Source organism: Aegilops tauschii, chromosome 3 (assembly GCF_002575655.3).
Source record: "Aegilops tauschii subsp. strangulata cultivar AL8/78 chromosome 3, Aet v6.0, whole genome shotgun sequence".
NCBI classification, from domain to species: domain Eukaryota; kingdom Viridiplantae; phylum Streptophyta; class Magnoliopsida; order Poales; family Poaceae; genus Aegilops; species Aegilops tauschii.
This window is the reverse complement of record NC_053037.3, coordinates 236,034,081-236,059,152: the sequence shown is the minus strand read 5'-3', so window position 1 is coordinate 236,059,152 and position 25,072 is coordinate 236,034,081. Positions and strand designations below refer to the sequence as shown.

General features: G+C 44.4%; 1 protein-coding gene and 3 long non-coding RNA genes across 4 annotated transcripts; 2 read left to right on the top strand and 2 right to left on the bottom strand.

The window, feature by feature from the left end:
- The first annotated feature begins 8,309 nt into the window (after nt 1–8,309).
- On the top strand, nt 8,310–9,174 carry LOC120975451 (uncharacterized). The gene is made up of 2 exons (XR_005771215.3): nt 8,310–8,401; nt 8,914–9,174. It is a non-coding gene; the product is annotated as an uncharacterized lncRNA (long non-coding RNA).
- A 5,892-nt stretch (nt 9,175–15,066) lies between these two features.
- LOC141042359 (uncharacterized) lies at nt 15,067–24,111 on the bottom strand. Its single transcript, XR_012204803.1, has 3 exons — nt 23,880–24,111; nt 19,135–19,180; nt 15,067–15,383 (listed from the first exon to the last, which is right to left on the bottom strand). It is a non-coding gene; the product is annotated as an uncharacterized lncRNA (long non-coding RNA).
- On the top strand, nt 21,430–24,508 carry LOC141042358 (uncharacterized). Its single transcript, XR_012204802.1, has 2 exons — nt 21,430–21,768; nt 24,042–24,508. It is a non-coding gene; the product is annotated as an uncharacterized lncRNA (long non-coding RNA).
- LOC109757374 (uncharacterized) lies at nt 22,458–23,743 on the bottom strand (the record flags this gene model as incomplete). Its single annotated transcript, XM_040402384.3, has 1 exon — nt 22,458–23,743. A coding segment is annotated over one exon (801 nt), but the record flags the coding sequence as incomplete, so codon positions are not given.
- Nucleotides 24,509–25,072: the final 564 nt, after the last annotated feature.

Here is a 25,072-nt window from a genome sequence, read left to right as displayed (position 1 = left end):
GTAAAAGCAAAAAGATAGTGGGATGATACGATACTGGGGCACCTCCCCCAAGCTTGGCGGAAGCCAAGGGGAGTGCCCATACCCGATACTCAGTTCTCCTTTGGTGGTGAAGAGAACGGTGGTGGTGATGAAGAAGAGATCTTGTCCTCGGATTTCCATGGCAGTGGTCCACCATCATAAGAGGAGGAGTGAGTCTCACGGGTCCTGCAACTAGCAGCCAAGCTCATACCTTTAAACCTCGCCTCGTATTCAAAGACTTGGTTTTGAAGATCATAGATCTGGCTTTGGAGGAAATTGATTTTCTCGTTGAGGGTGAAGACGATGTCCTTCATGGGCTTGCCGTCCACCTTGAGATCACGGGAGAGGTAGGTGATCATGAGGTGATTGTCATGGAGTCCACGCTCCACCATCCCCTTGCACCGGAAGACATCTTGCTCCATAGCTTCGAGCCTAGCCTCCACGGTACCCGTCCCCTTGGGACAGGGCACATCACGAAGGTGAAGCACCCCCTCATGCATCTCAATGACCTGAGGGTGCTGCACCACCTCCCGCAGATATGGGTTGATGACGTTCTTGAAGAACTTGTCCTTGGAAGAGCTTGAAGTAGCCATGGTAGATGGGATCTGATAGAAAACAACAAGGAAAAGAGAACAGAGGATTTCTCCGTGATACGGTGGTTAATAGGTTCGGGAAGTATATATAGATTTTTTATCTTGGAGGACAAGCATACAGAAGAAAAACGAAGTACGGAAGGTGTCCCAGGTGGGCACAACCCACCTGGGCGCGCCAGGCAAGCCTGGCGCGCCCTGGTGTCTTATGCCCACCAGGGGACGCTTCTTGGAAGTTTCCTTGTTTCCAAAATTCTTAAATATTCCAAAACTAATAAAAACTATTTTTGCAAATTTTTTGGAGTCCGTTTACTTACCGTATCACGTACCTCCTTATTTTCACGATTCTGGAGTGTTCCGGAAGGACTTTTTATGTGTTCTTCTGGTGTCAAAGTTTGGATAATATTACTTTCAACATTAATGGGCGTACCTGAGATATAATACTTTATTCGTTGTCCATTGACAACCTTCGGGTTAGTACCTTTGGAATTATTTATTTTGATGGCTCCGGACCGGTAAACCTCCTCGATGACATAGGGGCCTTCCCATTTTGAGAGGAGTTTTCCTGCAAAGAATCTAAAACGATAGTTGTACAAAAGAACATATTCTCCGACTTTAAACTCACGGTTTTGGATTCTTTTGTCATGCCATCTTTTAACTTTTCTTTGAATAATTTTGCATTTTCATAAGCTTGGGTTCTCCATTCATCTAATGAACTTATGCCAAATAACCTCTTTTCACCAGCAAGTTTGAAATCATAATTGAGTTCTTTAACTGCCCAATATGCTTTATGTTCTAACTCAAGAGGCAAATGACAAGCCTTTCCATAAACCAGTTTATAAGGAGACATGCCCATAGGATTTTTATATGCTGTTCTATAAGCCCAAAGTGCATCATCTAATTTCTTAGACCAAGTCTTCCTAGACCTATTAACAGTCTTTTGCAAAATTAATTTTATTTCTCTATTGCTAAGTTCAACTTGACCACTAGACTGAGGATGATAAGGTGATGCAATTCTATGGTTAACATCATACTTGGCAAGCATTTTACGGAAAGCACCATGAATAAAGTGTGAACCACCATCAGTCATTAAATATCTAGGGACTCCAAACCTTGGGAAAATAACTTCCTTAAGCATTTTAATAGAGGTGTTGTGATCAGCACTACTGGTTGGAATAGCTTCTACCCATTTAGTAACATAATCAACAGCAACCAAAATATGTGTATACCCATTAGAGGAAGGAAAAGGTCCCATGTAATCAGATCCCCAAACATCAAATGGTTCAACAGCAAGTGAATAATTCATAGGCATTTCTTGACGCTTACCCATATTACCTCTTCTTTGACATTCATCACAAGATGAGACAAACTTACTGGCATCCTTGAAGAGAGTAGGCCAATAGAATCCAAACTGCAATACCTTATGAGCAGTTCTATCTCCAGCATGATGCCCTCCATAAGCTTCAGAGTGACATTTCCGTAGGATTTGTCCCTGTTCATGCTTAGGTACACAACGTCTAATAATACCATCTACTCCTTCTTTATAAAGATGTGGGTCATCCCAAAAGTAATGTCTTAAATCATAGAAGAATTTTTTCTTTTGTTGGTATGTAAAGCTAGGTGGCAAATATTTAGCAACAATGTAATTAGCATAGTCAACATACCAAGGAGTACTATGAGAAACATTTATTGCAGCTAACTGCTCATCAGGAAAACTATCATCAATAGGTAGTGGGTCATCAAGCACATTATCAAGCCTAGACAAGTTATCAGCTACGGGGTTCTCAGCTCCTTTTCTATCAATGATATGTAAATCAAATTCTTGTCACAAGAGAACCCAACGAATAAGTCTAGGTTTAGCATCTTTCTTTTCCATAAGATATTTAATAGCAGCATGGTATGTGTGAACAGTTACTTTGGAATCAACAATATAAGGTCTAAATTTATCACAAGCAAACACCACTGCTAAGAATTCTTTTTCAGTAGTAGCATAATTTCTTTGAGCACTGTCTAGAGTTTTACTAGTATAATGAATGCCATTCAATTTCTTATCAACTCTTTGTCCTACAACAGCACCAACAACATAATCACTAGCATCACACATAATTTCAAAAGGCAAGTTCCAATCAGGTGGTTGAACAATAGATGCAGAAATTAAGGCTTTCTTGAGTATTTCAAAGGCTTTTAAACAATCATCATCAAAAACAAAAGGAATATCCTTTTGTAAAAGACTAGTGAGAGGCCTAGAAATTTTAGAAAAGTCTTTGATAAATCTCCTATAGAAACCAGCATGACCTAGGAAACTACGAATACCTTTTATATCTTTAGGGCATGGCATTTTCTCAATGGCAACAACCTTAGCTTGGTCCACTTCAATACCTCTTTCAGAAACTTTATGACCCAAGACAATGCCTTCATTAACCATAAAGTGGCACTTCTCCCAATCAAGACAAGATTTGTTTGTTCACATCTCTGCAAAACTCGATCAAGATTGCTTAAACAATCATCAAAAGACTTCCCATAAACAGAGAAGTCGTCCATGAAGACCTCAACAATCTTTTCACAAAAGTCAGAGAATATAGCAGTCATACATCTTTGAAAGGTAGCAGGTGCATTACATGGACCAAAAGGCATATGTCTATAAGCATAGGTTCCAAAAGGGCAAGTAAAAGTGGTCTTTTCTTGATCAGGTTGAGAAACAGGTATTTGTGAAAAGCCAGAATATCCATCAAGGAAGCAAAAGTGTGTGTGCTTAGATAATCTTTCAAGCATTTGATCAATAAAAGGCAAAGGGTAATTATCTTTTCTAGTTGCTTTGTTTAGTTTTCTAAAATCAATTACCATTCTATAGCCTGTAACAATTCTTTGCGAAATAAGTTCATTCTTATCATTAGGAACAACAGTAATACCTCCTTTCTTAGGGACACAATGAACAGGACTTACCCATCTACTGTCAGCTATAGGATAAATTATACCTGCTTCCAGAAGTTTTAATATTTCCGTTCATACCACCTCTTTCATCTTCGGATTTAACCGACGTTGGTGGTCAACAACTGGTTTAGCATCAGGTTCCATATTAATTTTGTGCTGACATAGCGTGGGACTAATGCCCTTTAAATCATCAAGAGTATATCCAATAGCAGCTCGGTGCTTCCTTAGAACTTTCAATAATCTTTCTTCTTCATGTTCTGAAAGGTTACCACTGGTAATAATAGGATATATTTTCTTTTCATCAAGATAAGCATATTTCAAAGTGTATGGCAATTGTTTTAATTCAAACACGGGACCACCTTTAGGTGGAGGAGGACCTCCCAGAGTTTCAATAGGCAAATTGTGTTTAAGCAGAGGACGTTATTCAAAGAAAATCTTATCTATTTCATTTCTTTCATGCATATGTAAGTCATTTTCATGGTCTAGCAAATATTGTTCTAAAGGATCAGTAGGTGGTACAGCAATAGAAGCAAGACCAACTAATTCATCCTTAATAGGCAATTCTTTTTCATGAAGATTTCTACTGAACTTGGAAAAATTAAACTCATGAGACTCATCACCGAAACTAACACCAACAGTTTGTTTCTTACAATCTATCTTAGCATTAACTATGTTCAAGAAAGGTCTACCAAAGATAATGGGACAGAAGTCATCTTGTGGGGAACCAAGAACAAGAAAATCAGTAGGGTATTTTACTTTCCCACACAAGACTTCAACATCTCTAAAAATCCCAAATGGTGATATGGTGTCTCTATTAGCAAGTTTAATAGTAACATCTATGTCTTCTAACTCTGCAGGTGCTATGTCTTTCATAATTTCTTGATATAAGGTGTAAGGAATAGCACTCACACTAGCACCCATGTCACATAAACCAGGATAACAGTGATCTCCTATTTTAACTGAGATGACAGGCATGCCCACAACAGGTCTATGTTTATCCCTTTTATCAGGTTTACCAATTCTAGCAGCTTCTTCACAGAAGTAAATAACATGCCCATCTATATCTTCTTCTAAGAGATCTTTAACCATAGCAATGCTAGATTCTACTTTAATTTGTTCATCAAGTTTAGTTGTTCTAATATAGCTTTTGTTAACCACAATTGAAACTTTAGCATGTTCCTTTATCCTAACAGGAAAAGGTGGTTTCTCAATATAAGCAGAAGGAACAACTGGATCAACATTATATATTATAGTTTCTTCTTGATTTGGTACCGGTTCTTTAATTTCTTCTTTAATAGGTGGGTGATATTTAAACCACTTCTCTTTAGGGAGTTCAACATGAGTAGCAAATGATTCACAAAAGGAGGCTACTATCTCAGAGTCAAGTCCATATTTAGTGCTAAACTTTTGAAAAGCATCGTCATAAAGGATTTAACATAATCATACTTAAGTTTAATACCCGACTCTTTACCTTCTTCGAGTCCCAAATCTTCAGAGTTGCGTTTAATTCTTTCCAAAAGATCCCACCAGAATTCAATAGTCTTCTTCATAAAAGAACCAGCACAAGAAGTATCAAGCATGGTTTGATCATTACGAGAAAGCCAAGCATAAAAGTTATGGATAATAATTTCTCTTGAGAGCTCATGATTGGGGCATGAATATAACATTTACTTAAGCCTCCCCCAAGCTAGAGCGATACTTTCTCCTTCACGAGGCCAAAAATTATATATATAATTCCGATCACGATGAACTAGATGCATAGGATAATTTTTTTGGTGAAATTACAATTTCAAACGATTCCAATTCCATGATCCAATATCATCGCACAGCCTATACCATGCCAATGCTTTTCCCTTCAAAGATAAAGGGAAAACCTTTTTCATAATTTCATCTCCGGGTAAATCTGCAAGCTTAAACAAACCACAAATTTGTTCCACGTATATCAAGTGCATATCAGGATGTTCGGTTCCATCTCCTGCATAAGGATTAGCTAGCAGTTGTTCTATCACACCCGAAGGAATTTCATATTCAATATTTTCAGTAGGTGCAGTAGGTTGAGGGGTAGCTAATTGTGGTTCTGGACGAGGTGAAGATACCCTGAACAAACCCCTCAAAGGATTGTTTCCATAGTAACAAGTGACAATAGATTTCAACACACTATATAAATGTTTTCTTACCAAAGGCGCTTCACTCCCCGGCAACGGCGCCAGAAAATAGCCTTGATGACCCACAAGTATAGGGGTTCAATTGTACCTCTTTTCAGTAAGTAAGAGTGTCGAACCCAACGAGGAGCAGAAGGAAATGACAAGTAGTTTTCAGTAAGGTAATGTCTGGAAGTGCTGAAATTGTAAGTAGCGGAGTAGTTTGATAGCAAGACAATTTGTAACGAGCAAGTAACAATAGTAGTAACAAATATGCAGCAAGGTAGCCCAATCCTTTTGAGGCAAAGGACAGGCCAAAACGGTATCTTATGATAAGCAAAGCATTCTTGAGGGTACATGGGGATTTCATCTAGTCACTTTCATCATGTTGGTTTAATTTGTGTTCGCTACTTTGAGAATTTGATATGTGTGTGGACCAGTGCTTAGGTGTTGTTCTTACTTGAACAAACCTCCTACTTATGATTAACCCTCCCACAAGCATCCGCAACTACGAGAAAAGTATTAAGAATAAATTCTAACCATAGCATTAAACTTTTCGATCCAATCGGTCCCTTACGGAATAGCGCATAAACTGGGGTTTAAGCTTCTGTCACTCTCACAACCCATCATCTAATTGCTACTCCACAATGCATTCCCTTAGGCCCAAATATGGTGAAGTGTCATGTAGTCGACGTTCACATGACACCACTAAGGGAATCACAACATACATACTATCAAAATATCGAACACATATCAAATTCACACGATTACTTGCAACATGATTTCTCTCATGGCCTCGAGAACAAAAGTAACTACTCACAAATGATAAACATGCTCATGATCAGAGGAGTATTAAATAGCATAATGGATCTGAACATATAATCTTCCACCAAATAAACCATACAGTAATCAACTACAAGACGTAATCAACACTACTAGTCACCCACAAGCACCAATCTATAGTTCCGGTAACAAGATTGAACACAAGAGATGAACTAGGGTTTGAGATGAGATGGTGTTGTTGAAGATGTTGATGGAGATTGCCCTCCCCAAGATGGGAGAGTTGTTGGTGATGATGATGACGATGATTTCCCCCTCCAGGACAGAAGTTCCCCCGGTGGAATCGCTCCGCCGGTGGGCAAAAGTGCTCCTGCCCAAGTTCCACCTCGAGATGGCGGCGCTCCGTCCAGAGAGTCCTCCCTTATTTTTTTAGGTCAAAATGACCTATATACCAGAAGATGGGCACCTAAGGTGGGCCGAGGAGGGCACAACCCACCAGGGCGCGCCTGGGCTCCCTGCCCACCTGGTGGGCCCCCTCTAGTAGTTATTTGCTCCAATAATTATTATATATTCCATAAAATTTCCTCGTGAGGTTTCAGCTTGTTTGGAGTTGTGCAGAATAGGTAGGGTAGCTTTTTCAGGTCCAGATTTGCAGCTGTCGGAGTTCTCCCTCTTGGTGTGTACCTTCCAAATTATGAGAGAAAAGGCATTAGAATTACTCCAAAAAGCATTATTATGGATAAAAACATTATAAATAACAGTAAGAAAACATGATACAAAATGGACGTATCAATGCTCTAATGCATATAAATTGGTTGAAAAATCAAATTGTGTCCTTGCTTGCATGCTTAGGTCCCATGCAAGAAATGGGAGTGAATGTCAAACACCCTGCCACCGTCACTCGGGCGCAAACATTGAGATACTTGGTTTTTAAATTCTAGAAAATCCAAAACTCGTCTGAAATTCATGAAACTTGGAATGCTATCATGGAGCGGCATCAACATGCCTTGGTAAATTCTTTGTCCCATTTGGGGCAGGTTCGGCTATATGCTTCTCACAAACCAGAGCTTCTCACAACAAGTATGATGGTTTCGGTAGGGAACGCCCCACCTTTGGGGACGAAACGATATCCATTGCCTCTTATTGCTTTCAAAAAAATTCTCGTGTCAACACAGAACAACAGGAGTGTTGTGTCAATTGTTGTGATTTTTCGGGGTTCGTTTGGAAATTTGTATGCATTAACTGAGTTTTCAAAGCATTCATGTGCATAATTCAAATTTGAACTACATGCACATGCTCTAGTGCATATAAATTGGTTAAAAAATCAAATCTGTGTCCTGGGGTGCATGCTTAGGTCCCATGCAAGAAATGGGAATGAATTTCAAACAACAGGGCACCGTTGATTGCCGGCAAAATGTTGAGATACTTTGTTTTTAAATTCTAGTAAATCCAAAACTCGTCTGAAATTCATGAAACTTGGCATGCTATCATGGAATGGCACCCGACATGTTGTGGTATTTTTCGTGTCCATTTTGAGAGAAGGCGCACTCGAATAACAGCCAACAAAGGCATTTTGAAAAAATAGCTGCCACTTTAATATCTCAAACATTTGTATAATTCAAACCGTGTGCATTCTGTTAACCATTCACGTGACGCCATGTGTCTTGGTTTTAATGGCTATAGGAGGTGTCGTGCGGACAGCTACTTGACCTTGACTGAACAGGAGGCGTGCGAGCGCAGTCCGGTGCGTAGGCTGACCGGGAGGCGTGCAAGCTGTCCTCCAATGCGTAGGCTCACTGGGAAGCGTGCGAGTAGTACGCTGCGTAGGCTCACTGCACAGGCTCACTGGGAAGCCGTCGGCGTTGGTGTCTGCGGTGCCGCTGGGTGTTGCAAATCAGAGTTCAAAGGCATGGCCATGGAGCAGATCGAGCATAAGTGCAGGTTAGTGATGCCCTTGTTCCTCTCCCTATTTTTTATGCTCAAGTTATTAGATTTAGTAAATTAATTCAGTCTCATGTGCATGTGTGTGTACTGAACCAATTCCTCTTGTGCAAGATGTTGGTGTACTAATGTTGTACATTATCTTGCTCCATTTTATTTTACTTGATTAAGGCATTATCAATGCTTTCTTGTACTATTGCTTTGAAGATCTGTGATAGATGATACTACTGGAATGATTTAGCTTTTGTGTGCATCTGTGAAGAACTAGTGAGGAATATTGTGGGTGCATCTGGGTTGGGCTTTTTTGTGAGTGTGAGTGCTAAAGGAATGACAGAAGAAGAAGAACTCACCTTTCTTCTTTTGCCATCTCTGCTGTTCCTACTAGTGCTGCTCCTACTTCCAGATCCCAGTCCAATAGGCTAACTTCTTGCTCTAGCCTTCCTCCTTCGATCTACTATGATTTGTCAGGTCACCATCTCTACCTATTATTCTTGGATCTTTGTTGGTTGCAGATAGAAAGATGAAGACAGTGGGAGGAAGACAAACTGCTGGTTTGGCTATTTAGGGAAGAATGGAGACATGTGAAGTCTTAGCAATGGCTTGCTCTTCTCTCTCTCCTTTTAATATCAGAAAACCACCTTCCTTGGTTGGTATGGCTGCCCATCCCCTTCTCCATTGTTCTCACAGGTGCTAGCTTTTAATTGGCTGAAGGTTGAAGCCCATACATAGACTATACTGTTGACCCATTGACTATTAATCTATTGTGCACGTGAGTGTGGTGGTCAGTGTGTGTCTCAAATGTGTCCTGCTATTCTGGTTGACCCAAAGATATTTTTGGGTTGGTCTAAGTTTGGTGTGGCATTGTTGTATAGATTAGCATAGTCTGGTCTCCCTACATTTTCTTTTTCCAAAGATTTGTAATACACTTGTACAGCTGTACTGTTTGAGGTATATGAATATAAATATATATTTGAGTGGTTATGTTTGTTGAAGAAATCTGAGATGTATTTTCTTAATATATTCTACTTAATTATCTAGTTAAGGGTGGAATTACGTGTGAAAAAAATACGGATCGTTACATCCTACCCTCCTTAGAAAAAGATTTCGTCCTCAAAATCGAAACCTTACTTAAAAAGATTGGGGTAGGTTACTCGTAGGTCTGCCTCCTTCTCCCACGTCGCCTCACGAACCGAGTGGTTCCTCCATTCTACCTTGCAGAACTGAATGGTTCTTGTCGTGAGCTTGCGGTCTTCAATTTCTAGTATCTTCAATGGGCGCTCTTTGTAGGTCAGGTCAGGTCATAGATCAATCTCCAAGTCTGACACTTGTGGTGGTGGCTTGTTGCATTTCTTAGGTTGAGATATGTGGAAGACATTGTGAATCCTTGATAGGTGTTGTCATAATTCCAACTTATAAGCATATTTCCCCTTCTCTAAAATTTTAAAGGGCCCAACATATCTAGGACTTAGCTTCCCTTTGATTCCAAAGCGTCGAACCCCTCTCATAGGTAATACTTTTATATACACCTTTAAGTTCATAATCTACTTTCACTATATTGGCAGCTAACCAAACCATGCCAAGGATTATTTCTAACCCTGACATCTCTATGACATATAGGTTTGCTAAAATATTGGTGTTGTGGATTATTATTGGTTGAATCCTGCGCATTGCCTCTACTGCAGTCTTGCCTCCAAGTGAGTTAACTCCTAAAGATTTTTCCAATGGTGCACATGTTAATCCATTCTTATTCATGAATTCTTGGGAAATAAATAAGTGTGTGGCACCGGTGTAAAAAAAATAACTGTACCAACTGAAGGAGGAATGAGTAGTTTACCGATGGCCACATCTGTAGCTTCTCCTAGTTGCTCTGCAGCCACATAATTCAGCCTTGGCTGTCCTCCTACTTGTCCTCCACGCCCGGCTCCTCTTGCTGCATAGTTCATAGGTCCGCCTTGTCCTCGCCCAGATGGTGGACGATGCACTTGAGTCTGCTGCATAGGTGGCCTTGTAGGATTTGCGGGAGGGGAGGTGCAATTGATCTTGTGGTGTCCTGGTCTCCCACAATTGAAGCAAACTCCTGTACCCATCATACAATATCGAGTAGCATGACCCTTTCCAAACTTCCCACATTTAGGAACAAAGGTTGGTTGAGTAGGAAACCTAGGTCGTGATGGTGGCATATGAGGACGCACTGGTCCATGCATCATAAGACGTGGGTGTTGCATCATGGGGCGTGGGTCTACCCTTGCTTTCTTCCTTCTCTCCTCACTTAGGTTGGCATGCTCATTCTCAAGTATGAAGGCCCTATTGACAAGGTCTTGAAACTGGGTGATCCCGTGAATCGAGAGGTGCATTTTCAGGAATGGGTGCGGCCCCTCCATAAACTTCTCCACTTTCTTGGCTTCAGTGTTCACATCATCTGGAGCATACCTCGCCAAATCATTAAATTGGTTCAGGTAGTCGTTTATCCTCTTACTACCTTGAGTCAGATTGCGAAACTCCCTCTTTTTGATATCCATCTTTCCCTTTGGAATATGGGTTTGACAGAAATTCTCCTTGAACTCCTCCCAAGTGATAGGTTGGTTATTTGCTCGGTTAATGCTGAAATTTCTCCACCAAGCTGTTGCTGGTCCGGTTAGCAGGTGTGATGCATATCTCACCTTCTCTTCATCTGAGCACCCTACCTTTTCCAAATTATGTTCTACTTCTAACAGCCAGTCATCTGCCTCTAGTGGATCCACCACCTTGGAGGACGTGGGTGGTTGGGTTTTCAGAAATTCTCCCAAGCTAACTCCTGCACCGGGTAGGTGTGCTCCTCCAGGAACTAGTCTTGTGAGTATCGCTTTGAGGAAGTGGTTCTGGTTCTCTTGGGACTCCCTTCGAGAATTCTCCATGAACTTAAGGACATCTCCCAGATTGCATTCTCCATCCATAAGTCCAGAAGTTCCAGCATTGCCAACTTCTGGGTGCTTGGAAGTTGCACCGGTCCAGGTAGAACACTTTGATTTTCTGAAGCTGGAGTACCACCATGCTGATCATGGGCGCTTGATCCCAAACGAAAGAGAAGGTCTTGCTCGGTCAAACCATTGTTATCCATCCTGCATTTTTTTTGTTGGTTAGTTCTTTGCATGATTATTGATTCAATCAGCAAGCACAAGTGCAAGTGATATCAATAAATAGCATGCTATCCTTAAGTTTATAGTACCAAACATGAAGTTTAATTCTGGTGGCAAATGCCTCTTGTCGGGGAACGTAGCAATAATTCAAAATTTTCTACGCATCACCAAGATCAATCTATGGAGTAATCTAGCAACAATGGGAAGGGGAGTGCATCTACCCTTGTAGATCGCGCGCGGAAGCGTTCAAGAGAATGGGGTTGATGGAGTCGTACTCGTCGTGATCCAAATCACCGACGATCCTAGCGCCGAACGGACGGCACCTCCGCGTTCAACACACGTACGGAGAAGCGACATCTCCTCCTTCTTGATCCAGCAAGGGGGGAGGAGAGGTTGATGGAGATCCAGCAGCACGACGGCGTGGTGGTGGAAGTAGCGGGATCCCGGCAGGGCTTCGCCAAGCGCAAGCGGGGAGGAAGAGGTGTCACGGGAGGGAGAGGGAAGCGCCAGGGCTTAGGTATTGCTGCCCTCCCTCCCCCCCCACTATATATAGGGCCAAGGGAGAGGGGGGCGCAGCCTTGGCCCTTCCTCCAAGGAAGGGTGCGGCCAGGGAGGAGTCCTTCCTCCCCAAGGCACCTCGGAGGTGCCTTCCCCCTTTAGGACTCTCCCTTTTCCTTATCTCTTGGCGCATGGGCCTCTTGGGGCTGGTGCCCTTGGACCATATAGGACAAGGCGCACCCCCTACAGCCCATGTGGCCCCCCGGGGCTGGTGGACCCCCGGACCCCTTTCGGCACTCCCGGTACAATACCGATAATGCGCGAAACTTTTCCGGCGACCAAAATAAGACTTCCCATATATAAATCTTTACCTCCGGACCATTCCGGAACTCCTCGTGACGTCCGGGATCTCATCCGGGACTCCGAACAACTTTCGGGTTACCGCATACTAATATCTCTATAACCCTAGCGTCACCGAACCTTAAGTGTGTAGACCCTACGGGTTCGGGAGACATGCAGACATGACCGAGACGACTCTCCGGTCAATAACCAACAGCGGGATCTGGATACCCATGTTGGCTCCCACATGCTCCTCGATGATCTCATCGGATGAACCACGATGTCGAGGATTCAATCAATCCCGTATACAATTCCCTTTGTCTACCGGTATAGTACTTGCCCGAGATTCGATCGTCGGTATCCCGATACCTTGTTCAATCTCGTTACCGGCAAGTCCCTTTACTCGTTCCGTAACACATCATCCCGTGATCAACTCCTTGGTCACATTGTGCACATTATGATGATGTCCTACCGAGTGGGCCCAGAGATACCTCTCCGTTTACACGGAGTGACAAATCCCAGTCTCGATTCGTGCCAACCAAACAGACACTTTCGGAGATACCTGTAGTGCACCTTTATAGCCACCCAGTTACGTTGTGACGTTTGGTACACCCAAAGCATTCCTACAGTATCCGGGAGTTGCACAATCTCATGGTCTAAGGAAATGATACTTGACATTAGAAAAGCTCTTAGCAAACGAACTACACGATCTTGTGCTAGGCTTAGGATTGGGTCTTGTCCATCACATCATTCTCCTAATGATGTGATCCCGTTATCAACGACATCCAATGTCCATGGTCAGGAAACCGTAACCATCTATTGATCAACGAGCTAGTCAACTAGAGGCTTACTAGGGACATGGTGTTGTCTATGTATCCACACATGTATCTGAGTTTCCTATCAATACAATTCTAGCATGGATAATAAACGATTATCATGAACAAGGAAATATAATAATAACCTATTTATTATTGCCTCTAGGGCATATTTCCAACACCTCCTACTAACCAGAATGATATCCTCTGGTTAGTCATGTGAAGCATAAAAAGAATGGAAATCATTTTTCTTCTACCTAGTAGGATTATGTCCTCCTCTGTGTTACCCACTAAAAAGGAACACAATAGTCAGGTACTGTAAGCCTCCTATGCACACAAGTTGTATACTACAGGGCAAACACTTATGTTAGATCAGTACATCACATAGGTCTTAATTAGGGGCATAACTGCCTTACAACTACACTAACACCACATATGGTTCGGTGCCTACTACTAGTACATATGACACAAACTCTGCCTTGCAGTTCACACATATCTTACATAAACACACATGTTTAGGCTGCCACTACACCAACTACTGCTGATCCCAAAAGATTAGTCTATGGCCAAGGCGTCCCACTCCTAAGAGTTTGGCAGATTGGAACTTGATTAGGCGATGTCGCTGCCACCGCCATTGTTGCTACCGCTGCCACTTCCATTGCTTCCGCCCCTGCCACTTGCGCCAAGCCCAAGTACCCTTGCATGGGTAGCAGCCTCCCTATACTCCCTCGAGCTGACACTCATGTGTGGGTGGATAAAGTCAGGTTGGTGTGGTCGTGGGATAGGGAAGTGGGGTTGCTGCTGCTTCTCTATATCTAGTTGTAGGGCTGGTTCTGGTTCATCTATATGTTCAGGTAGCGGCTGGGGTGGTGTACGTGGTACATTTGGTGAGGGTGGAACTACTAGCTCATTTGGGTTCTCTACTCCCTCAACTTCTTCCGTCTCCTCTAGTTCTACTTCCTCTGGATCCTCCTCTTCTTCCTCTTGAACATCACCTGGTACTATTATAGGATTAAGAGGACCTCCGGGCATAACATTTAGTGCTCCCTGAAGCACAATCCTATCATGTTCGCTCATCTGATAGCATTGATACCAGAATTGGGTTGCTTCCTGGTGTCTAATAAGCTCCTCCTTCATTGTATGATACATCATCGTATCAGCAATCATTGTCATACTAGAAGTGGTGCTAACTGTTGAAGCGGCAGGTGTAGGCTGAGCTGATGAAGACCGAACGCCCAGGCTTGCTCCTCTAGCTCCGTGCTGATGGTTCTGCCCAAAACTCCCAGAATCAAGTGCTGGCAAGTCACGGCATCCGGTGGTGCGCAGTTTCTCTCCAAAGCGTGCTCGCAGTCCAAGCATAGCTTCCTTGGCAACCTCCTGCATGGGTAGAGTGTCATCGGATAACCGCAGCATTGTGGAGAGCTCCACATAGAAGTCCATGTCTAATGGAACACCGCTGAGCACCACAACTACACGCCTGTAGGAGTGTGTTCCATCATCTGGCATCTCTTCAAAGAATCGAGGACATGGTGCCCCAAGCTCCTACATCATTTGCCAAAGTATAGGACATGCTGGCCACGAACCCTTGATGGTGGAATTCTAATTCGAACCATCCTGCAATAGGCTTCTAATTAGCATGGTAGTCATCTAAAGTTACTGGACAGAATAATATGATGTGGGATTAATTACTTGTGTAATATAGCAAGTGTGGGTTCCATCTTAAGTATTCCAACTGTCTCTAACTATCTGCGTGGCCCTCGAAACCATTGCTCTGATACCACCTGTGACGACCCGTGTCATCATTAATTATGATAATTACACTAGTCCTTGGATTATTTCTTGACAAGGCCTTGTCTTGTCAAATAATAATCCATGTCAGAGATTTGCAGCAGGGAAATAGCTAGAGATGGTCATTTTTATTACAATACCATGCCACGCAGGGCAACAAGTCTCAAGTAGGCTTCTCACATGTCCACCAAATTATTACAACTACTAACATTGGAGTTCCAACTAGCAATACTAGATAGGTGGTGATAAAATAGTTTCTAGATTACATAGCTAGATCATAAGTTACTTATTCATCCCAACCCCCATATGTGGCATACAAATTGTACATAGCACTAGATGGATCCACATCTAGGTCCCCTGTGTAGTTGTAGCCATCACCATTGCTCTCCTCACTTGGTCTAGTAGGATTCTCATACAAGCTTTGCTCTAAGAAAAAAATGATTAATAGCAAGAGTGAGTACAAGGTATTCAGCAAGCTCAAATAGAAGAATGCAACACTCATGATAGCTCAATATAAATCAACAAGTCCTACCTCAACTCAACCCCGTTTAAAAAAGAACATTTGTTGCAGAAAGTCCATTTTAAATTATAAAAGCTATCAAACACTCGTATTGCGAGATAGAACCACCAATAGGTCCCCGTAGTCTCCAATCCAAGAGACTGGCATGAATTCATGTTTGCTTTAACTCTGCAGAGTTTGTATCACTTTACCCATAGAGCTCGAAACCATAATTGCCATCTGCATTTCCTTAGATGCGAGACATGGTTCAGAACCTAAGCTTTTTCCCATTATGTATATTATATCTCCACCTGGCTAGTGGTTACTAGCCGTTGTGTCGGGTTTCGGAACCTGCACTCCACCAACGCTTAATATATAGCGCTTGCTAATGCACCCATCCGGCATTAGCTTGGGAACTCATCGCCCATCCTACTACTACTTACCCATGTGGAGAGTATAATAACTTGATGGGTAATGGGCTCAACCCGTCTTAGACGAGACCATGGTTGATACGGTTGTACGACGCATAAAACGAGTGAAAGTTATTTAATCTTAATATCATAGCCATATGTAGAGGACCCCACCTTCCAGTATGTCCATTCCGGGCACCCTCTACCCACCAAATATTTATATAAAAAGAATGGATTAGCTGCTCCATCAGCTAACCCAAATATTCACCAACATTCACTCCACACGATTTATTCAAAAACATTTTATGCAAGTTGATGATAAGATAGCAGAGAATAGTGTTTTTTTAAGTTCTACTCAGTATGATCAAGGAGAGCTTGCCTGAGTTCTCGTACTCAGACCTGAACTCAGTTTGCTTCTGTAGCGCCTCCTTCTCCTGACTGTACTTGCTTCCTGCAGTTCGGCAAATATATATATATATATATATATATATATATATATATATATATATATAGTAGCACTATTCTGATCCTAGGATCAGAATAGTTATTTGGATCACGGCCAGCCCTATATAGGGCCCGATGAAGATGTTCCTGAGATCGAAGCCCACCCGACCCGACCGGTACAAGAAAAAAAAACACCCCACCGGCCCGCTGCACACGGCCTCCCCAAACCCGATCCCGACCTCTCCTCCACTCCCGCCTCCCTCCCTGGCCCGCACCGCCGTCGGCACCTACCACCAACCGCGTCGTTGCACATCCCCCGCCGCTGCCCCCCCCCACCTGACCTCCGCCGCCCACCGGATCTGACGAATGGCGCCGCCCTTGGCCACGCAAGGGCGTCGCGGCCTTCCCAGGGGCGCCGCCGCCGCCATCTGCCACGCGCGGCCGCAGCACCCCGCGCTGCCCCCATCCCCAACCTCTGCCCCTCCCGTTAACAGAAGTCGCTGTCGCCGACCCACGCCACCGCTGCCGGCTTCACTACCACCCCGCACCATCCTCCACCGCGGGCTGCCGCCGACTGCCTTCCAGCCGCCGTCGAGCCGCCCAGCGCTTCGATCCGCACCAGAGCCGCCTCCCTTGCCTGGATCCGGCCCCAACGCCTGGATCCGGCCACCCGTCCCGGCGCACGGCCCCTCCCGTGGCCGGACCGCCTCCACCACCGGCCTGCAGCTGCTGGAGCGCCGCCGACAACCATGCCTCCCTCCACCACCGGCCTGCAGCTGTTGTTGTCCTCTTCCTCCGTGTTGCTGCTGCCGTACACTCCGCCCCGCGCGCCAGTCTCCACATCGAGCTGCCCCTCTCCTTGTACTAGCAGTGCACACACTGTTTGTGTATATGTCTCAAACAAAAAAAAGTGTGTTTTTTGTAACATTTTACCCTGTCTTGGTGCATCCTCTCTCTTTGGTTACAGGAGAAGTTCATATACAGCGACAACAACAAAGTTCATGTCAGAAAATTGAAGTCCATCTATATGGAAGTTGATAATTGTTGTGTGTATGCAGGGGAGCACAAAAAAACTTGTAGGTGATAAATTTTCCTTTTGTTTAGCCGCAGCAATCTTTCTTGATGCCTGCTCTTTTTGAAGTGATTAAATGATGCTTGTTTATGGTTCCTGCTGGTGCTTGTGTTGGAAACATATTACAGTGCGCGGATGTGAAGTTCAATTTGAAATAATCGAGCAGTCTGATGGGTATAAAAACCTTGTATTTCCCTGTTTCTCAAAAAATAACGAAGAAGTTCATATTAAAATTTCAGAGCATTTCAAGAGTTAATAAATATAAAGTAGATTCTCCCAATTTCTAAAAAACAAGAAGTTCAAATTAAATTAAAGGAGCGGTTCAATGTTTGTTATAAAACTCAGATTTTTGCCGTTGCTCGAGTAAATTCTTTTTACAATAAAGGCATGACATCATAGAATGAATTACTAAATAGAAATAGAAAAAAATTGGTTTTTCACGTTTCTAAACACAAAGCTCAATGTTTTATTTCAAAAACAAATTTTTCCTATTTCTAAAAGGACAACCAAGAAGTTAAAAAATAATTTGAGCTTGTATTCAAAATAATTTAAGCTTGAAAAATTGGATTTTCAAGTTACTAAAGAATAAAACCAATAAGTTCAATTTCAAATAACGAAGAAGTTCGATGTTTCTAAAAAACCTCCAATTTTCATATTTCTAAAAATACACAATGAAGTTCAAATAAAAAATGTAGAGCGGTTAAATGTCCATAAAAAACTAAGATATTTTCACGTAACCGAGAGAATTTCAGGTTGATAACGGCTAGAAGTTCACGTATTACACGGTGTGCATTTTGTATGAAAAAAGAATGAAAAAACAAAGGCTAAAGGTTTTGTTGCTAGAAGTTCAAGTGCTCCGTCCGTGGAAGTTCAAAAATTCTTGCAAAAGAGGTTCACCTTGTATTTCCATGTTCAAAAACACACAAAAAAGAAAATGTTTTTTTGCGTTTTAAAATAATTCTCTCAATCCACAAAGAAGTTCAATTATTATTTGGGAGCATTTTGATTTCAAATAGAAACTAAAAAAATCAAATTATAAAAATGGAAAAAGTTCATGTATTACATGGTGTGTATTTAGTATGAGAAAAATAAATTAAAAGGCAAGGTCCAATTTTGTTGTTGTTATAAGTTTAAGTCCTTGGCTGGAGAAAGTAAAAAAAATTATTGTGAAAGAGGTTTGCACAAAAGGAATATCATTTGTGTAACACTGACGAATGGATGAGAAAATTACAAAACGAAAATACGTCACAGAAGTTCAACGTGAAAACAGCAGGAAGTTCAACTACTACAATGAATAAATTTCAGATGAAAGAAATTTAAAAACGTCGCGAGTATGAAAAAATGATCAACACGGTAAAGTTGTGTGTTTACATCAGCTTTCCATCGGTATATCACTTGCTAATTTCCGGTGAGTGGGTGAAGAGCTACGAGCAAAAAAAGCATGTGAAAAACAGAGTGAAGTTCAAGTAGACATGCCGAGAAGTTGAAGTCTTCACGCGGTACATTTTGGAAGAATCTGTTTCGCGATAAAGGCAGAACGAATGATCCCGCCGTTTTCGCAATTACTTGAAAATGACTCAGAATCAAAGGAAACCATCAATATGAAAAAGTTTCGTATTTTCCGTAGCTTTTCAATGGTATATTATTTGCCCCATTCCGATAAAGTTTGTAGAAATTATGGCGAAAATACGTTTTTTAGCTATTTTCAAAATTGACTTAAAACAATAAGGAATTGGGAGAAAAAATATATACCAAAAAGTTTCGCATTTCCTCAAGCCTTCCAACTCCATATCAGTTTCTGCATTCGGACATACCGTTAAAAAATTAGCTCGAAAATACGAACTCGGTGGAACTTGTACCGTTTTCTAAATTACTTTTAAACCGTTCAAAATTAGAAAAAACTTTCAACATGAGAAAGTAGCACATTTTCATAATGTTTCCAACGCCATATCACTTGCCTCAATTGGATTAGCCATTTAGAAATGATATCGAAAATACGAACTCGGCTGTTCGGTTTACGAAATTTTACAATTTTCCAAATTACTCTTTAACCGTAGGGAATTAGAAAAAACTTTCAACACGTGGAAGGAGCGGTTTTGCAGCAATTTTCCAACGCCATATTATTTGCCTCATTCCGATAAACGGTTTAGAAATGCGATTGAAAATACAATTCATGTTTTTTGTATGAAGAAAAAACGGTTTTCAAAACTGCTCTTAAACCGCTTACATTTTGCCAAAAATTTGACTTGGGTCATGATACTGATGTCCATAGCTTTCCAAAGGTATATCGCAAGCCCCATTTGGGCAATGTTGGCGGAAGTTCAACCTAGCACTGGGAGAAGTTTAGGTCGAACAACTCAAGCAGTAAAATTGCAAAAAACGCAATTTCATCACGACCCGAGAGCAAAATCCGCCAATGAGCGAGATTCCTATTTAAAACCGGTATTTAGTTGCTAAAAAACGTTTCTAGATTACACTAACATCATATAGAACACGATTAACAAGAATAATTCGCGGGGGAAGCCACGGTTGCGAAGATAGCCCGAAGGTCGGGTTCATACAGAGGGGAGTTCAGACGCGTTACTCAGGCAGTTCAGGTTGTGATCAGAATATTATCCTGAACCCGTGATCAGAATAGTGTTTATATATATATATATATATATATATATATATATATATATATATATATATATATATAGATATTTCGAGACTACTAGGGAAATAAAAATATACGTCGGTGCAGTGTGGTCATCCTACAGTCAGACATAATTATTTCTTTTATTACCTATTATTCTTTTTTTACTAAGCTTGCATTAGTAGGTGGATTTAGATTAGATAATTATTAGATGTGCACCTGGGTAATTACCACTACTAGAAACCTCCACATGCCCTCTCCCTTTCTCAATTTCCAAGTCTCTCTCTACTAGTCCTCCACGGAACACAACACACACCAATACTGAGTGTTTGACAAAAAAACTACCACTTTAGGGGTTCGCGTCCCACAAAACTACCACTTAAAAAAAAGTGACCGAAAACTACCAAAAATTTCTGATTTTGTGACTAAAAACTACCACTTTCAGATAATGATCAGTTTAGACGATTTAAACATGTTGACCGTCCAGTTGACCATTATTACAGGTGGGACCCACACGTCATTCTTCTTCCTTCTCTCTTTATCTTTCTTTGGCATTTCCACAAACAGCTTCTGTGCATCCCGGCTCCCCGGCGGTCGTCGCCGGAGGCGAGAGGGAGGCCAAAGGGAGGCCACCATCGCGGCAAGCCCTTGTTGCTGGGCGAGACTGCTGCTGCCCGAATTCTGCGTCGTCGGGCACGCGGAGGATGAGGAGGAGGTGGCGCGGCGCAGGCAGGGCAGGTTGACTACGAGGGAGCCGTCGACCAGATCGGAGCGGAGGTCGAAGACGAGCTCCTCCGGCTCGAGCCGCGCGGCGGCGCGGAGCAGCGAGTTGACGCGGGCGGGCCGCGAGGGCGCGCCACCGACGCGGTCCTCGAAAGCACCAAAGGCGGGGTGCTGGGTAGGGCCCCCGCGCGAGTGGTGGAGGAGGGCGCCGTGCGGGGGTTCGTCGCGGCCGGAGTCGTGGAGGCTCATGACGTGCGGCGGGCGGCGGCCGACCATGGGGAGGCGCGCGGCTGCGGCTGGCCATGGGGAGGCGCGCGGCTGCGGGCGGCGGCTGGCCATGGGGAGGCGCGCGGCGGCCAGCCATGGGGAGGCGCGCGGCGGCGGCCGGTCATGGGGAGGCGCGCGGCGGCGGGCGGCGGCCGGCCATGGGGAGGCGCGCGGCTGCTTGCCCTCAGGTGCGGGTGCACATGACATGTTTGAGGATATGCCAGAGAGAGGAGGAAGAAGAAGATTGTGGGCCTGCATGTCATAAACGCATTTTAATCATTTAAACCGGTCATTATCTGAATGTGGTAGGTTTTAGTCACAAAATTAGAAAATTTCGGTAGTTTTCGATCACTTTTTTGAAGTGGTAGTTCTGTGGGACGCGAACCCCTAAAGTGGTAGTTTTTTGTCAAACACTCCACCAATACTAGTCCACCAAGAACAGAACACACGTACATGTCTTCCCTCCCTCCTATTCCTCTGCTCCTAACCTAGCCAGATCGGCCACGCCGCCAGCGACGGGAACATGCTGCTCCGCCACTGCCGGACCTCTCTCTCTCTCTCTCTCTCTCTCTCTCTCTCTCTCTCTCCAAATCCCTAATCTCTAATCCCCTCTCAGATTTGACTTGCAGGTTAGGTTCTTGTTGTGCTGTGATTCATTTGCTCCAGATCGAAGTCGCCGGTGTTGGTGTCCGTGGTGCCGCTGGGTGTTGCAGATCAGAGTTCAAAGGCATGGCCATGGAGCAGATCGAGCATAAGTGCAGGTTAGTGATGCCCTTGTTCCTCTCCCTATTTTTTTATGCTCAAGTTATCAGATTTAGTAAATTAATTCAGTCTCATGTGCATGTGTGTGTACTGAACCAATTCCTCTTGTGCAAGATGTTGGTGTACTAATGCTGTACATTATCTTGCTCCATTTTATTTTACTTGATTAAGGCATTATCCATGCTTTCTTGTACTGTTGATTTGAAGATCTGTGATAGATGATACTACTGGAATGATTTAGCTTTTGTGTGCATCTGTGAAGAACAAGTGAGGAATATTGTGGGTACATCTGGGTTGGGCTTCTTTGTGAGTGTGAGTGCTAAAGGAAGAGGTAATAGCACCCCAGGTACCCTAACTTGCACCTGATGATTCAGTCCCAAAGTTGCAAAACTTGACCAAACCATACCCCAACTTGCATCTCATGTGATGATTTAGTCCCAGGCCAATCAGAGCTCGCCAATTGGCTGGACCGGTCAGCGCGCGCAGTTTTGCACAAAACCCCCTGCCGTTTCCCTGAATCAACCCGCAGTCACCCCCCACCTGAATTAAATCTGTCGGAATCCACTTATAAGCCACACTTATAAGCCACGGACAACACGCCGCCTCCACAGCAGCCTCGCCACAACAGAGGCACCCACGCAGCCCAACCCGAGAGCAGAGCAGAGCAAGGAGAGAGGATAGAGGGAGATTGATCGATGTCTTCCACATCGGTTCCGCCGCCGGTGGCGCCGGAGCGGAGGGTGCCCGTGGTGGTGCCGGTGGTGCCCCACTTGGCTGAGGGAGGAGGAGGTGGGAGCGGGGACGATGCGCGCGGTGGCATGGCGGGGATATCGCCGAGCATCCTTATCATCGCCGTAATCGTGGTGGTGATGCTTCTGGCGTCGATCTCCATCCACTACTTCATCCGCAATCTCTGCCGCCGCAACTCCTCCTCGGGGCCCTCCGCGCCGCCGCTCTCGCTCGTGGCGGTCCGCAGCTCCGCGGTGGCCCCGGCGGCGGCGGCGCCCGTGGCCGACCAGGGGAAGGAGGCGGCCGCGGAGAGGGAGCGGCTCATCGGGCGGCTGCCGCTCTTCACGCTGGCGTCGTCCCTCGCCGCGCTGCCCAGGTCGCTGGGGCTGCGGCGCTGGAGGCCGGAGCTTGTCCCGCCGTTGGAACGCGCTGTTTACTAGGTAACTAGTATGCTCCCGTCAGCCACCGCACGAACCCGTAGAACGCGCTGCCGTCCTCGGACTCGGCCCGCCGCGACGCTGGCGCCACCCCGCCGTCCATGTTCCACCACCACTCGGCCGTGGCGGCGGCCGTCACGCTCCCGGCGTCGTACCGGCTGCTCCACCGCCCGCTGCTCCACCGGCTGCTCCACCTGCTGCTGGAACGCCCCACCGACCTGAACGACGCTGTCGGCGTCACGGACGACGACAGCGCGCGCTCCGCCGCGGCTGCCAGCTGCTGGCTCGGCTCGCCGGTATTTCGAGCCGTGGGTGGCGGCGGTGGCGCCGGGTTGGCAGCGCTGGGCGGCTTGAGGACCACCTGGAGGTCCTCCTCCACGAGGTACTCTGTGTTGGTGTTGGAGTTGGGGAGCGGGTACGCGCGGACTCCCTCTGGCGGCGCTGCGGCGACGGCCGCGGAGGAGGACGAGGAAGTGGAGCGGCGGCTGCTGACGCTGTCGAGCTCGACGCGAAGGAGCTCGGGGAGCGGCGGGTACGGGAGTGCGATGAAGGCGTGGCAGAGAGGGCAGGACGGGTTGGCGCGGAGCCACGGGTCGACGCAGACGGAGTGGAACGCGTGGCGGCACGCCGGCAGGAGGCGGAGCTCGTCGTCGGCGCAGAACACGCACTGGCACACGCCGCAGTCCCTGGACGACCTGGGACTGCACACGGGTTGATTCAGGGAAACGGCAGGGGGTTTTGTGCAAAACTGCGCGCTGACCGGTCCAGCCACTTGGCAGCCAATTGGCGAGCTCTGATTGGCCTGGGACTAAATCATCACATGAGATGCAAGTTGGGGTATGGTTTGGTCAAGTTTTGCAACTTTGGGACTGAATCATCACATTGGGTGCAAGTTAGGGTACCTGGGTGCTATTACCTCCTAAAGGAATGACAGAAGAACTCACCTTTTTTCTTTTGCCTTCTCTGCTGTTCCTACTAGTGCTGCTCCTACTTCCAGATCCCAGTCTAGTAGGCTAACTTCTTGCTCTAGCCTTCCTCCTTCGATTTACTATGATTTCTCAGGTCACCATCTCTACTTATTGTTCTTGGATCTTTGTTGGTTGCAGATAGAAAGATGAAGACAGTGGGAGGAAGACAAACTGCTGGTTTGGCTATTTGGGTAAGAATGGAGACGTGTGAAGTCTTGCAATGGCTTGCTCTGCTCTCTCTTCTTTTAATATCAGAAAACCACCTTCCTTGGCTGGTATGGCTGCCCATCCCCTTCTCCATTGTTCTCACAGGTGCTAGCTTTTAATTGGCTGAAGGTTGAAGCCCATACATAGACTATACTGTTGACCCATTGACTATTAATCTATTGTGCACGTGAGAGTGGTGGTCAGTGCGTGTCTCAAATGTGTCTTGCTATTCTGGTTGACCCAGAGATATTTTTGGGTTGGTCTAAGTTTGGTGTGGCATTGTTGTATAGATTAGCATAGTCTGGTCTCCCTACATTTTCTTTTTCCAAAATTTGTAATACACTTGTATAGCTGTACTGTTTGAGGTATATGAATATAGATATATATTTGAGTGGTTATGCTTGTTGAAGAAATTTGAGATGTATTTTCGTAATATATTCTATTTAATTATCTAGTTAAGGGTGGAATTACTATGTGAAAAAAATACGGGTCGTTACAACATGTTTCCACGAGCACCGGCTTGGATCAAGCTGTGTCTAAGGGACACATAGAGATTATTATACGCCAAGCAACATCAAAAGTGCGGGTTTCCGAAGATGGAATGTCTAATGTTTTTTTGCCTTGGGAATTAATCGGACTATTGCGAGCGGAACGAGCAGGGCGAGCTTTAGATGAATCGATCTATTATCGGGCAATCTTATTGGGAATAACCATAACAAGGGCTTTCCTGAATACCAAAAGTTTCATATCCGAAGCAAGTTTTTAAGAAACTGCTTGAGTTTTAGCAAAAGCTGCACTACGAGGTCGCATTGATTGGTTGAAAGTGTTGAAAGAAAACGTAGTTCTAGGGGATTATACCTGTTGGTACCGGATTCCAAAAAATTATGCATCATTCCCCACAAGACAAGAACCTTTATTTCGAAATAAAAAAACTATTCCTGTCAAAATGAGAGTGTTTTTAG